This window comes from Rhincodon typus, chromosome 19 (assembly GCF_021869965.1).
Source record: "Rhincodon typus isolate 14 chromosome 19, sRhiTyp1.1, whole genome shotgun sequence".
In the NCBI taxonomy this organism is placed as follows: domain Eukaryota; kingdom Metazoa; phylum Chordata; class Chondrichthyes; order Orectolobiformes; family Rhincodontidae; genus Rhincodon; species Rhincodon typus.
The window spans coordinates 39428203-39444226 of record NC_063350.1 but is presented as its reverse complement, the minus strand read 5'-3'; the positions used below and the strand labels follow the sequence as shown (position 1 = coordinate 39444226).

At 37.6% G+C, this 16024-nt stretch overlaps 1 protein-coding gene across 1 annotated transcript in view; it reads right to left on the bottom strand.

Annotated features, from left to right (window-relative positions):
- LOC109910917 (1,25-dihydroxyvitamin D(3) 24-hydroxylase, mitochondrial) overlaps positions 1 to 16024 on the bottom strand; it is a 39875-nt gene that overhangs the window by 2839 nt on the left and 21012 nt on the right. Inside the window, exons 2-7 of the mRNA XM_048608580.1 lie at positions 15084 to 15180; positions 13628 to 13719; positions 12821 to 12932; positions 8457 to 8602; positions 3539 to 3705; positions 2651 to 2729 (exon numbers count right to left, since the gene is read on the bottom strand). Coding sequence (XP_048464537.1) covers positions 2651 to 2729; positions 3539 to 3705; positions 8457 to 8602; positions 12821 to 12932; positions 13628 to 13719; positions 15084 to 15180 — 693 coding nt within the window. The remainder of the gene's footprint in view (positions 1 to 2650; positions 2730 to 3538; positions 3706 to 8456; positions 8603 to 12820; positions 12933 to 13627; positions 13720 to 15083; positions 15181 to 16024) is intronic.

Below are 16024 nucleotides of genomic sequence, written 5' to 3'. Positions count from 1 at the left end.
TATTTGTCTGCTTAAGACAGAGTTACATATTAAACATGATTTTGATCTTAAAGCACTATAAATAAAAGCATAGCAACAATTTGGCAACAGTTTGATGATTTAGCAGAAGCTACTGCCCAGCTACATAAATCATGATTGACGTAGGTAGTCTCTTGAAATAGTACTTCAACCAAATAATTGTCAAGTGACAACCCAGCCCACTTGGCACCACTCAAAATCAATTGTAGGAAGTTTATTTGAACGTATAATCTGGTGTGAAATCTCACTGTGCTACTGAAATTTTGTTTGAGATACTCATTTGTTGAATGCAGGGGTCAAAATACATGTATTCTTTCTCGAGGGCTCCTCTTGAGATTTTTAGAGGAGTTCTTTTTTATAATCATTCTTTCTGAATTTTCAGGGCTCCTTTCTCATTGTCATTAAAGCCTTTTTTTAGATGATGAATTCATGCAGTAATAATACATTCTATACCTGTGCTGACATTTGGGGTATTTGACTCCACAGAAGCAGGTTTGGAAGAATTCATCTGTATTCTCAATAGTCAAGCTTGCATTTTTATTTATTTATGGATTGTGGTTGTCACTGGCTAGGTTAGCATTTATTGGCATGGAGGAGGTTGTGGTGAGCTGCCTTCTTGAATCTCTGCCATCCTTGGGGTGTAGGAACCTCCACGGTACTGTTGGAAAGGAGCCTCAGGATTTTTATCCAGTGGCAATGAATGAACAGTGATATAATTCCAGCTCAGAATGACACATGGCCTGGGGTTGGTCCTTCTAGGTGGCAATGTTCCCATGCATCTGCTGCCATTGTCCTTCTAGGTGGCAGAGGTCACAGGTTTGTTGATGAAGGAGCATTAGTGACTTAGTGCAGTGCATCTGCAAATGACACACACTGCTGCAATTGTGTGTCAAAAGTGGAAGGAGTGATTGTCGAAGGTGGTGGATGGTGTCTAAATCAAGTGGTGTTGAGCTTCTGAGTATTGTTGGAGCTGCACCCTTCCAAACAGGTTTGGAAAGAATTCCATCACACTCTTGACTGCTGCTTTGTAGATGGCACACATGTTTTTGGGACAAAGAAGGTAAGTCATTTACTGCATAATTCCTAGGCTCTGACTTCTTCTTGGAGCCACTGTACTCATATGGCCAGTCCAGTTCAGGTTTTGGTCAATGCTAACCCCCAGGATATTGACAGTGGAATATTCTGTGATAGAAAGCTCGTGAGATGGTAGTTAGATTTCTCTCTTGTTGGAGTTAGTCATTGCCTGGTATTTGTATGGCATAATATCTTGCCATTTATCAGCATAAAGCTGGATGTTGTCCAGATCTGGCATTATCCTCATTAAACATAAAGCAACAACACACAAGGAAAGCATTAATTTCCTAGGTATCAAAATGTTTAAATTGGTATAACATAACAGGCATATTGGCAAAAAATGTTTTTTTTAGAAAATAACTGACACATTCTTCTGTGCCCTAAAAGCCATCAACCTTAACGTGCTTCCCAAAAAGTGGTGAGGTAATAACTAAATTGTTGCATGTTTATCTTTGACACTGTCATTGCATCTCAAGTAATTCACAGTATGTGAAATGCTTTGAGATGTGATCATATATAAATGCTAATCTTTAAGAAATAAAACTGTTCAATATTAAATTATCAAAGTCATAGTGTTCATTACGATAGCATCCATTACGTATTCCCCTACAGAATAGTTCATGAGTTTCTGCAGCCTTAATGTATACTCTCCATATTCATTTGCAAGGAATCGATTACCTCAGTGACCTCAGGTTTTCCTGGTTCCCAGTTAGCTGAACCTTCCAAATGCTGAAAAACGTAAATGTGCTCTCTCCTGATTACAGCCATTTCTCATTGCAACCTTTTGAAGTCCCCCTTCCTAATGTTTGCAGCTTCTCTTTGCAGCCTCACTTGCCATCCATTCACCACTCCCATCCCCAGCCCTACATGCCCACAGTCTCAGTGTCTTACACCCTCAACTCAGAGGTCTCCTTCTCCTCGAACCCGGCAGCCTCACCACCTTCTGTGGCTTCTGAGCTGACTTTCTTTGCCTCTATACCCTCTTTCACTGCTGCCATTCACCTTCTCCATGTTGCTCGAACCACAGACTGGTTCCCTCTCACATTTGCTGCTGATAGGTGCCTGTGACTATAGGCGTGGTTGATGAGAGATTTTTGGTTTGAATCATTCCTATTGATTGGCCCCATTTTCCCAGGCATTTTAGAGTGTTGTTTGGATAAGATAATAAAATGAGTACTCCTCAGCTTCTTCTGGTTCAGGTGAACGTTAAAGATCTCTTAATGCTGTTCAAAGAAGAGAAGAACGATCTTCTGGTGTCCTTGAAAAACATATGCCTTAACCCAGCAATATTAAAAACAATTTCCTGGTAATTATATCGTTCTAGTCTGTTCAAAATAGACACTTTGTTATGTCTAAATAACAGCCATTCAGCTTCAAATGTAATTCATTATCTGAATGTTTTTGGGATGAAATAGATGCTGTCTTTTGCCTAGTACCATAATATGAAAAGTCCTTCAAACTATGGGATGATGAATAATTTAAGATGTTGATCACATAACAACAAAATGGACCTTTGTTATACTTTCAGTTTGTATCTGAAATGTCACGTGATACTTACTCCCTTAGGTAGCAAATAGTCACCAAGAACAGTTTCTTCGTCCAGGGTGCGACTCGTGAAGGGCACAGAAGGTGTAATCCTAAACAGGTATTTGATATTAATGATTACTTTAATGAGGTATTTTGTTATTGCAGAATACTTAACAAGATTGCAAACTTCTCTATAAACACCTTTGTTCATTTAAAAAGCACACACCAAGTTAATTGGAATGATCACTTTAGTTATATAGGATGGAAAGATATGTGCAATAGTGACGTGTGATAAAGATATTACATACTTAATAGTTCTGAAGAAAATAAACATAACTGATTACAATAGGGCAGATATAATAGCAACATATCAGTATTTCAGTTCTGGACAATTTATCAGTAAAAAATTAACAACTCATGTCTCATTCTTAAAAAGACACTGAAGTAATAAACTGTAAGTTTGTTAGTTCCACTGTAATCCAGCAATGTGATTTACAGTGCATGCTAAAGAATGATTGGATGATAATAGAATTGTTTGCTTTCAGAATTTTGTATACTTCCCAATCTTGGCCAAACTGTATAACAAAAGAATTGAGTGTTTGTCAGATTGAAGAAAGCTGTATTGTAAATATCATTCTAAATATGAAGAGTTACTTATTTTTGACTGGGATTAGATGCATGATATAAGCAAACAAAAAAATGCAGGATTGGAAATGACAATATTAAGCTCAGAACTATTAAATACAAACGTCAAAATCTTTTTTTTTAAATTTTCTCATGGAATGTGCGTGTCTCAGGCTGGGCCAATATTTATTGCCCATCCCTATTTGCTCTTGAGAAGGGTGATGATTAGCTCTTATTTTGAACCACTGCAATCCATTTTGTGTAGGTATAATGAACAGTCATCTGGTCAACAAACCTCATAGATTCCTTTAGACAAGCCTTTAGGTAAGGCATTTTCTTAATATCTTCTGCAGTTGGGACCTGGTCTTTACACAGCACGGACAATATTTCTTTGTGAAGCTCTTCTTGTGCCTTGGGATTGCGAGAGAGATTGAAGATAGCCCAAAGTAAACTGTTGGCTGTCTGTAATGTAAGATAATTTAGAATGTTAATGGATTTTTTGCAGAATTTTCAATTGATTGCCTTCAGTTAATTAAACTGTTACTATTTACAGTATTTGTACAAAGCCTTTTCTTCACCTTGAATTAAAGACACATATAATGTCATGTATGAATAACAATAGGAGAAAGAAACTTTGTAATATAGTTTTTCACAAAATTTAATAATTCCAAATTAATAGTCTTAAGATTTGTGGAAAATCTTGCAAATCTTCAATATCATGGAGGTTAATTCAAAATTTATAGCTAAAGTTTCAACAGTTATGGGAAAATTATGGGTTTAGATCAAAGTTCTACAGTCTGTCATATAGTCATGAATAATAGGACAATTGTGTGAGAATTTTGGCCCAGCTGATGATGCCCACACTAAGGCTTAGGTACTTAGAAGGGTGACCCATGCCTCAGGGATAGAGATCCAGGAGTTACAGCACCCTAAACAGAGCAAGGGAGGCAAGATCAATCAGGTGAATGTGGGAAATGTAGCATCAAACCCTCCATACTCCAAACCAGTAGGCCAACACCCAGGTCCTGTGTGATGGAATGAAGGTAGTGACAGAAATAGGGGAGGTTACTCCAGAAGTTATCCGTCCCCATATACCCGTCCCACAGCAAGAGGTAGGGTCCCACAGCAGGGAAGTCCTAGGCAGTAGCAAACAAGAATGCTATAATTGTGGGTGACAAGCCACTATGTTTGAAATTGTTGGGCACCCCGTGATATAGTCATGATTAATAGGACAATTTCACAACGAACAAGAGGAGAAAGCTCCATGGATCTCCCATCCTCAATGCTTGAGGTGTCCAGCATCTGGATGCAAAAGACAAGACTGAAGACTCCTAATTTTCATGGTGAATGAGGTAGTTACAAGGCAAAATTTCTTTTAAAAATCTTCAATTACATCTAAGGCTCACCCAATTCAATTTTTGAGGAGATCTCAACATGGATGGAAAAGTGACTCTGTCAATTAGTAATGAAATATAAGGAAATGGCAGATGAATTGAACAGATATGTTGCATTAGCATTTTTATAATGGAAGATACACCCCAGATGTATCTGTAAATAAGGAAATAGAATGTAGGCAGGAACTCAGGAAAATTACAATACCATGGAAGTGGTATTACACAAATTGTTGGGGCTGACAAGTCCCTGGGTACTGATGGAATTCATCCTTAGGTCTTAAAAGAAGTGATTGGTGAGATACAATGGTTTTAATTTTCCAACATTCCCTATTCGCAGGAAATGTTTCAGAAAATTGGATGATAGCAAATATAATTCCTTTATTCTAAAAGGTAAGGAGAAAGTAGGAAACTGCAGGCAGTTATTTTAACATCTGTTGTAGGGAAAATGCTTAAGGCTATTCTTCAAAACATTATTATGGCTTTGGGAAAGGGAAATCATGTTCAACCATTTATTGGCATTCCTTGAAGAAATAACACATGCTGTGGATAAAAGGTGGACATACTGTACTTAGATTTCCAGAAGGCATTTATTAACATGCAACATCAAAGATTATTGTGGAAAATACAAACGTGTGGGAATATGAATTAGGAGCAGAAGTAAATCATTTATCTCATCAAATCTTTTCATTCACTAAGATTATGGTTGATCCGTTTCTGTTCAACATTCCACATTTCATCTGTCCCCAGCAACCTTTGATTCCCTGGCCTAACAAAAGTCTACCTACCTCCACCTTAGAAGTATTTAATTTTTCATAGAATCATAGAATCCTTACATTGTGGAAACAGGCCCTTCGGCTCAACAAGTCCACACTGGCTCTCTGAGCATCCCACCCCAGGCCCACCTCCCTATTACCCACCTAATCTACACATCCCCGAACACTACGAGCAATTTAGCATGGCAAATCCACCTAGCCTGCACATCCTTTGACTGTGGCAGGAAAACGGAACACCCGGGGGAAACCCACGCAGACACAGGGAGAATGGTTACAACCATTCAGACCTGGAGAGTTCCAACTGAAAGATTTTTTTTGACCCATTTTTGTCCTAAAAGGGTGATGCCCCAGTTTCACAACAGTGTCCATAGTTCTGGATTCACCTACAAGAGTAAACTCCCACATCCACTACCCAAGACCCCTCAAGACCTGATGAAATTCAATCAAACCATCCCTTACTTTTTGAAACTCCTTTAAAAAATAGTCCAACCTGTCCAATCTTCCCTCATAAAACAGCCCAGTCATTCTAGATATCTGCATAGTAAAGCTCCTCTGAATTCCCTTCAACACAATTACATCCTCCTTAAATAAGGAGACCAAAACTGCACACAGTATTCGAGGTGTTGTCTTATTAATGCCATGTGTAACTCAACCATAACATCCTTTTGTTCATGTATAATTTATCTAGTAATAAATGATAGCTTTCTATTAGTATTCTTATTCACTTGCTGAACCTGCATAGTATCTTTTTGTATCTCATGCACTTGAGCAGCTAGATCCCTCTGCACCTCAGAATTATGCAGTTGCTCTCTATTGGAATAATACTGCTTTTGTTCTTCCTGCCAAAGTGAACAATTTAACACTTCATACTCCACCTGTAAGTTTTTTGCCCACTCACTTAACCTATCTATATCTGTCTGGTCCTTGTTATGTAATCTCATGAACAACACGCCATACATTGTGTTGTTTAGTGTCCAAGCCTTCAATCCACTCAGGTAAGTGTTTGATATAAACTCTAAAATGTTGAAAGCCCACCATATACCCCTGCAGGTTCCCACTCATCACATCCTGAAATCAAATTTCAATTTCACCAGATGCCATGCTTGCGGTTTGGACCCATGTCCTAATGCATTAGCCTTGCCATTGGATTATTAATGCAATGCCATCACCACTAGAGCAGTGTTTCCCTGTATGTGAAGGATTAATATATTGGCTTGGATACAAGGTTAGCTAGCTAACAGGAAATACAGTGGGCACATATGGATCGTTTTCTCATTGCAAAGATGTAACAGTAGTGTGCCAAAGGGGTCAGCGCTGGGGTCACAACTCTTATCAATTTTTATAAATTATTTTTGGCTGAAGATAACAAAGGTACAGTTGTTAAATTTGCAGATTAACCAAAGCTAGGTAGGAAAGAAAGTTGTGAAGTGGACATAAGAAAGCTAGAAAGTTATAAAGATAGGTTAAGTGAATGGCCAAAGATTTGACAAAATGGGTAAAATGGGAAAATTGGCTATTTTAGAAGGACAGATAAAAATGAAGCATATTATTCAAATGATGAGAAATTGCAGAGCGCCAGAGGAATCTAGATGTCCTACATATATTGCAAATGGCTACAATACAGATTCAGTGAGTAATTAGGAAAGCTAATAGAATGTTATTGTTTATTGTGAGGAAAATTCAATACAAAAACAGGGAGGTTTTGCTTCTGTTATACAGGACACTGGTGTGAGCACAACTGGAATACTGTGTCTAGTATTTGTCATCTTATTTAAAGAAGGTTGTGAATGCTTTTGAAGTTGTTCAGAGAAGATTTACCAGACTAATATCTGAAATAGGCAAGTTGTCTTAGGAGGAAAGTTTGGACAAGCTAGATTTTTAGTCAAGAGATGACTTGATTCAAACATACAAAATCCTGAGGGTTCATGACAGGTGGGATATGGAGACGATGTTTGCTCTCAAAGGAACATCAAGAACTGGTGATCCTAGTTCAAAAATAAGGAGTTGTCCATTTAAGAGAGATGAAGCAAAAGAATTCAGAATTCTTTTGGAACTGTCTTCCTCAAAAGTTAATGCAAGTAGAATCTTACAAGATTTTTAAGGCAAAGGATAGATTCTTGACGACCAGGAGGTGATGGTTTGGTGTCAGTGGGAATATGGAGATTAAGTTAAACCAGATAGAAGGTCCAAGGGGCCAAATGGCCTACTCTCGCTCCAAACTCATTTTTATGTTCATAGGTGGCTAGTGGCCTTTTCCAAACAGGCTGGAACCTCAACAATGTGCTTATGCTCATCTTTTCGTGGACTGGGCTCTGTACCTCAGCTGAATGGAATTCAGCTTTCAGAGTCCTAACCATTAGACATTAAACGGACAATTAGAGGTCACTCTGGAACTGTTTTTCTAAGCAATTCCTGTGGGACAGAAATGCTCCTCCTCAAAAAACAACAATTACTGGTCCTTCCATGTAATCTGCTCCTCCCAGAGCTTGCTCATTCTCCACCTGAGACCCGGTCAGCTCCTTGGAGAAGTTGTTGGATTTTCCTTTGTCCGACTCCCCACACAAATGCAGAGGGCTACAATTCTCATCTAGCATTGCCATCTAACTGAGTCTTTTTTCTAATGAAACCTGACCATGGTATCACTGGGTATATTAGATAGACAATGTGTGACTGACCTACCCCCACTGTTAGCCCAATGTGCACAATAACTGCCCATCACCTTTAACAAGGTATCCTTCACTTAGCATCAAATTTTCAGCTGACTTAATCTGTTCAAATCTTGGGAAAGAGTGTGAAATCAGGGAATCAAAACTGAAAAGAGAAACTCAGAAGGTCTGGCGGCATCAATGCACAGACAAGGTTCACATTTGCTGTCCAGTATGACTCTTGTTCAGAACTCAGAATATTCTGACTCTAAGGTGAAAGTGTTGTCACGTGAGGTAAGTTGATGCTTAATAATTAAGATTGTAACCAAGTGCATTCTCTTAGTGCAGCTCTGAGCTGCATCTTTTCAACTACCGCATGTGGACTTCTGTTAGAATATTACCGTTTCTACTCCTCCAATCTGGAGCTCTGTGACAGCTGCATACAATTCTTTTCTCGATAGTTCACTGCCATTGTAGATTTCTGAGAGGAAGTCATTGGCTGGACAGGCTGAATGTCTGTTCAATCTTCCATCAATGTGGCACTTTGCTAAAAAAAATTACACACAAGAAAAATTAAAATGACAAATACACAAGGAAGAAAACAGCTGAGCAAAATATACAAATTCAAATCACTGTATCAATCTCCAAGCATTAAAGCTGTTTGTAGTTAGCTTCAGTCATGAGTTTGAAATATTTTGTGGAAGTATCAAATTCTTCATGAAATTATCCTTTGGAGAACCTAAACTCTTTTCTTTTCAGTTCAGATATTTTCTTAGTAAGGTCAATTTTTAAAATGGACTTATTCAAATACATTTATCTACGCCTGATTACGACTTGACAAAGATAAAAGACAGATGCTGTTGTTTAATAATTTCTATGAGATATGTTGAATAAATAACTAATATAATTGCATGGAATGGCATTGCTTAATGGTCTTAAAAAGCAGACTGTTAATTTTATAAAATGTATTTTTGGTTAGAACTGAGTTACAAGAATCTGAATTCTTGAACAATTCATTTGGATTCAGACGATTTGTGTGAGTGACATAAAGACTGTTTTTATTTGGTCTTGTTTATTGCTTTTTTGCCCTTCTGACCTGCTAAATGTTTAACATCTACTTGAGATGACAAACAGGAGATCATCTGAACCATCTTACTCAAACAATTCTGTTTGGTAAACAATTACTCGAACAAGTAATAATTACCTTGAAAAAAATAAGTTTTGTTTGATATAGCTGTGGGAGCGTTCAGAACTAAGGACCATAAAAGTAGGATAGTCAACAATAAATCAAATAAGGAATTCAAGAAAAACTTTTTAGAAGTATGGTTAGAAAGCAGAACCTGATAATTTGTGAAGTAGTTACAATGAATGGAACTCCAAAGTAGCATTTTGGAGTGAAGCTAGTCAAATTAATGAGGGGCGAGAAGGAAGCAAAGCTTGGGTTGATAGAGTTAAATTAATTAAATTATGATAAGGCTTAGATGGACTGTTAGCACCACATAGACCTGTTGAGCCAAAAGTCTTGTTTCTGTGCTGTAACTTCTATCTAATTATACATAGCCATATTGGATCCAGTCTCCACAAAGTCCCTGAAATGTAAGTGGATCTCAGATCCATTGGGTCTTTTCATAGGCCTACATACAGTCCTGGCAGCATCCAACATTGAGGTCTGACTCCCACCCCTCAAAAATTTCTGCCCATGCTTCCTTTTAAATTCCAAAATTCATTTTAATTCAGTGCCTTTAGCATTTTAATTTCATTGTAATTTTTCCTTTAATTTCATCACAATGTTTGATTCCTTGCACACAAGTGAAGGAATGTTGTGCATTTCAGTGATTTGCTTCAAAGGTGGTGAAATCAATAGTTTTTTTACGTACAATAAGCAATAATGAGGGTCATTCATGAGGTATCAGCTTTATCAGGTGCTATGTTAGCTTTTTGGAAACTGCTGTTTATAACTTGTTTGTTTTTGAGTTTGAAACAAGTACTACTAAACCGTTAACAAATTGGCTCTTTCAGTAAATAAGGTTAAAAAAGATAAAATTAGAGACAAAAAACTGCAGATGCTGGAATCCAAGCTAGGCAAACAGGAGGCTGGAAGAACACAGCAGGCCAGGCAGCATCTGGAGGAAAGGAGTAATCTTCAGTCCTGAAGAAGGATAATACCCGAAACGTTGACTACTCCTTTCCTCCAGATGCTGCCCAGCCTGTTGTCTTCTTCCAGCCTCCTGTTTGTCTACCTTAAAAATAAAATGTTTGTCATATTACTTTGACAGAACATAAGCAAAAGAAATATTTGCAAAGAACTTGATGACTACAGGTTGATCGGTTAGAAAGCAAAATAAATATTCTTTGATGTGTTAATATCTATTACAGTGCCCATAAGTCATGCTGAAAGTGCTTTATCTTTGCTAATCTACTTCAGCTATTTTCACTCACGACATAGGAAAGTGGGTGTGTCTGTCAATAGTGCCTCGAATGAATAAGCTATGTGCGCAACTCGAGTTACACATCGCTGTCAGTTCAGCGACCTCAGTCAATGTCTCATGTTAACCCTAGACTGTTATAAACACTTGGCTCCAATACCTATCCAGGTCATTCAGTTTACCAGTTGGATGACTGATCTGAGAGCATGCCATTCCAGTGAAATGGCATAGGTTCAGCAATCAATCACATGATCCAAAAAAAGTGGCTTTAAATCTCTTCTTTATAGACTGAATAAATGAATACCTATAATTTTTTAAAAAATATTTGAGTAAAATAGTTATTAAATTAGACACTAATTGATTCTTTGGCAACATCTGATGTTTTCTAACTGTAATGACTTCTAAATATCATTAACTATTTGATAGTAACAAAACTTTTGCTTCATTGAAGAGAGACAGAAATAAAAACAGAAAATTGTGGGTCAGTGACTCTTACTTTTCAGCTTTTAAAAAATAGTCTACATTACAAAAATGCATTATGATGCACATAGTGAAACTTGAACTAATTGTGGCTGGTCAGCTGAAATTTTGAAAGTGTAGGTTATACTTGGCCAACTCAGCAGAATATTTGATCACTCGATGGGCCAAAAGACTCCATTCAGTGTTATAGTAGTCTTTGTAATTTTTGTTTAAGCTTTATGTTCTTTAGGAACCAGTCACATAGTAATTTGCACATGATTGAACAATGTTTGAAAACTTCAAATCCAACTCTGTTGATTGAATAGAGGTCCCTCTATTAGCTGAACAGATTCCACATGCGAAATTAATTTGTGTAATCTAACTGGAATTCCCAATCACAGTGGACTTGCTTTAAGGATTGTGATATCTTTTCAGCCCAAATGCAGAAAAGTTTTCAGCAGCTCCATTACTTTTATTTCCACTTCTGGCATCGACCATCCTGATGGGTTTTTAAAGTGAGCATATTAAAAACCACCTGTGTGGTACAGTCGGTTCTGCTAAACGTGTGTTCCGGCAACACAAATTGGCTATAACACGGCTGATGAATAGAAAACTCTATTTCTAAAATGCGAACTTGTGTTGGCGATAACACAGTATCATTGGTGCGCGGAGGAGTATGTGCTGACATCACATGATTGTTTTGCAGGCTTTGTCCTGAGCATGCTCAGTGTTAGCGCCAAAACAGTCTCCATGCCAGCATGACATGATCAACAGATCAACCTCAAAACCTCCTCCACCGTCAAGTCATCTTGACATTTCTTCAAGGTAAGTGTTAAATTTACTTTTATTTCATTATTAGATATGAATTAGACATTTATTCTAACTGTGCTATGTTTTGTGTTAGGCTTTTGAGTGAATTTTGAGCAATTTTTTTGGTGGTCTGCCCCTAACCTCACTTTTCCCACAGGCCCCATTATTTCTACAGTGCGATTTTCTATAATGCGATGTTGTACAGGAACGCAACTATCACGTTATAGCAGAACCAACTGTAGTTTTGTGCTGCAGATTATACACAGAAAGAACTGAAAAGCTACAAAAGTCATTTTTGATTTATCACCTTGCAATTGGTGTAGCTATTTACATTGGGAAAATTGGGAAACAACTGAATGATGATGTTATGAGGTAATGTACTTCCAAAACAAAGCAATCCTTTTCATTGCATATACTATAGAATTATGTCTTACAGGTTTCTAGTTTATTTTGGGTGGAGCTTCAAAACAGTCTAATCAGAGTGGAATAATGGATAAATAAAACGTGCTGCTCTCAGATAACTGCTTTGACAAAAGCATCAGCTTTCTACATGCTGCAACAGATATTAAACTATTAGCAAATCATACTGTAAGAAATACAGAACAACAAGTTCAAAAAAACTATTGTTTCATTACCAGTTTGTTAAATGTGAATCAGCGAAGGGAAAAAAAGCCTATTTTCAGGTAGAAAAAACTTTTCCTACATGCAAAATATGAACCTTCCACTTCCATGCTCAGTAAAATCATCAATAAAAGCAAGACAATGCCCAAGAACAACAGAGAAAGATATTTCCATCCCATCAATCTGTACTAAGATATGAAATGCAGTTTGACAGCAGAAGTGTTATCATCATCTCCTTTTCTTCAGAATATTAAGAAATCAAATTTGAAACAGCCTGAAAGACAAAAGTTCCCACAAGAATGCACTAAAATTTGACATTCTAGGTATTCATAGCTATTCAAAGGTTTTTATCATCCCTAAGATTAAAATAATAGCTTTTCAGTATATTTTGTTTAAATGATTTTTTTTGTAATTTATAATACTAATACGCACTTTCATCAGGCATGTACCTGTTTTGAATATATTATCCCAAGCTTCCGTGTGGTCCTTCCATGTCTTCGTGTTTAAACACTTATGGAGCCCAACTGGAGTCACCATCATTTTACCAAATGTATTCATCATCTGAGACATAGAAGAAGGCTGGTTATTTGCATATTATATACAGGGAGAAGATGAATGCATTCTGAAGAATGAAATTAGCTTCTCTTCATTGAGTCGTATTCCAGCATGTGTTTTAAGTTTAAAATTCCTGTTTTTTTAAAATATGTAGTTTATCTGTGTCAAAATTCTGCAAAATATGCTTCTTCCAGTAAGAAAGATCAAGTAAACAATTTAGTTAGATGCTTTATTATGTTAGATGTCACAGCCAACAGTTTTATTCATATAAAATCATTTTGAAATCCCACTTATTTTAGGGATGCACATAAATCTTGATTGTTTCATTGCATCTTAAAATTCAGAATAAAACACAGAGCATGAGCAATTCATAACATTCTATAAGGTTCTATAAGAAGAAATAAAAGTAAATGTTTCACATGTGGGCCTTTCAGTAGAACTCTGAACCTTTTGTTTGCTTAGTCTTTTGTCATTTTTTCCATTTTATCATTGTAATTGATAGCAAACTTTTATCCAACAAATATACAGGGATGCTGCAGAAAGTTCCACTTGTTTTAAAATGTTATTTTAATTAGATATTAATTCAGTAATTTTAATACTTTATACATTTATATAATTCCTTAAAAGGCTGCAGAAAAAAATGATATCCCAAAGGACTAATTAATCATTCATCCTCAATTCATTTATTGCTGTGTACTTACAATTTTAACTGCCTGAATGAAGTTCAAAGATTCTTCAATGACATTTTGTTCCAGAAGACCAAATCTTTTATCATACAACACCAAGCAAATTGCTATAATTAGAAAGTTAATGATAAGCACATAATGCAATTGCCAAATAAATTACAAAACATATATAATATATTAAATGTCATTCTTCCTTTTATACCTTCTGTATCTGTATGCTTTATTAAATAACTAAAAACAGTAATTTGAAAACAAATATTTAATTCAAGCATATATTGATTCCAATTTATGACAGAGGCTTTACAAACAGGGCGGCCTGGTGGCTCAGTGGTTAGCCCTGCTGCCTCACAGCACCAGGGACCTGGGTTCAATTCCACCCTCGGGTGACTGTCTGTTCTCCCTGTGTCTGTGCGGGTTTCCTCTGGGTGCTCTGGTTTCCTCCCAAAGATGTGCAGGGTAGGTGGATTGGCCATGCTAAATTGCCCATAATACCCAGGGATATTTGGGTTAGACATGGGAAACACAGGGGTAGAGGAAATGGGTTTGGGTGAGATGCTCTTCAGAGGGGTGATGTGGACTTGTTGGGCCAAATGGCCTGTTTCCACACTGCAGGGATTCTATGATAAACACACCATATCTGAAGAGTGGAAAAATGCAATGCCACATGGGTACTTGTCTTCTTTTAAATGTACTTTCTCAGATCCCTGGGATGGAGTGCGGGACAGAGGTCAAAAGTTTCCCCCAAAGAGTTTTGGCAACCAGAGTGAGGGCAAGTTGGAAGAGTTGATAACAATGATCTTTCTCTTCCATTTCTGTCATTCATGTCACAAAAGTTCTATTATTTTGATACAGAATGGTACATGTAGTGTTTGGGAGATCCTGTCTTCAGGGGCATCCAGAATGAAACAGGCAGCTTAATGTTTGGGGAGGGAGGGATGGAATTATCAAATGGAGAGTGGGGTCTCTACTTCAATTGTTTTCTTCTTCGTCTCTTGTGGCTAGAAATGTATTCAAACGTTCACAAATATGCTGTGTGTGCATCTCCTCCTTATCACTTGGCTGTCATTGGATGATAGGTTAGAACTGGAGATTAGAGGTCAACAATCAGAGCACATATCTCTTTCACCACTTTCATTACGAGTAAGAAAACTTTTAACTAATAAAACTTTTTAACCCCTTACTGACATGTCTAAAACAGCATTGTGTGTAAACTTACAAAGTAAATGAGCAAATAACTTTTGTGTCCATTTCATTGTAAATATTGTTGGTGTTTTAATTTACTGAAATGCATATTTTCAGATATATTCCTACAAAAATGAGTTGAAGTGCTTAAATAATCTTAACCGAATTACTCTAATGTTTGAAGTGGATTTTATTCCAATACTGGTGAACAAAACCGCAAAATGGAATTTACAGCCCTATTAACTGTGCGCTTATTTTCAATGTGTTTAGTGTCGAAACAAGAGCTTACTTTCAAAGGACCATTTGTTCAGTTCCTGGTATAAATCATTGATCTTGCCTGTCTCATCGCGAAGCTTCTCCACTCTGTCGACGAAATCTTTCAGAACCTGACAAATATTCAGCAAAACAAAAATAGAGTGAACAAATATCCAAAGCAGGAGTTCCTGGAATGCACGATTTGGGGAATCACAAGACCTCCTAATTGACCATCTGATCACTACATTTTTAACTTGTTCTATTCCTCAATTTACAACACAATATTCATTTCCCTGCAGAACACACAGCTTCTACAATGACTGAGAAAACAAGGTGTGGAGCTGGAGAAACACAGCAGGCCAGGCAGCATCAGAGGAGCAGGAGAGGGGTCGGGACACTTCAGATTTTTTCTAAAGAACGGTCCCGACCTGAAACGTTGGCTTTCCTGCTCCTCTGATGTTGCCCGGCCTGCTGTGTTCATCCAGCTCCACACTGTGTTATCTCAGACTCCAGCATCTGCAGTTCTTACTATCTCTTTTACAACGATCGCCCAGTTTTCTAGTGAGAAGTCAGTCCAGTCTTATGTCATTTGGGGAATACACTTCCCACAATATCAACATTTGGAAGGCTTCTCACACGGAAACAATTTTGAAAAAGAGATAACAAGGTGTAGAGCTGGATGAACACAGCAGGCCAAGCAGCATCAAGGAGCAGGAAGGCTGACGTTTCGGGCCTAGACCCTTCTTCAGAAATGGGGGAGGGGAAGGGGGTTCTGAACTAAATAGGGAGAGAGGGGGAGGCGGATAGAAGATGGATAGAGGAGAAAATAAGGTGGAGAGGAGACAGACCGGTCAAAGAGGCGGGGATGGAGCCAGTAAAGGTGAGTGTAGGTGGGGAGGTAGGTAGGAGATAGGTCAGTCCGGAGAGGATGGACAGGTCAAGGGGGCGGGATGAGGTTAGTAGGTAGGAGATGGG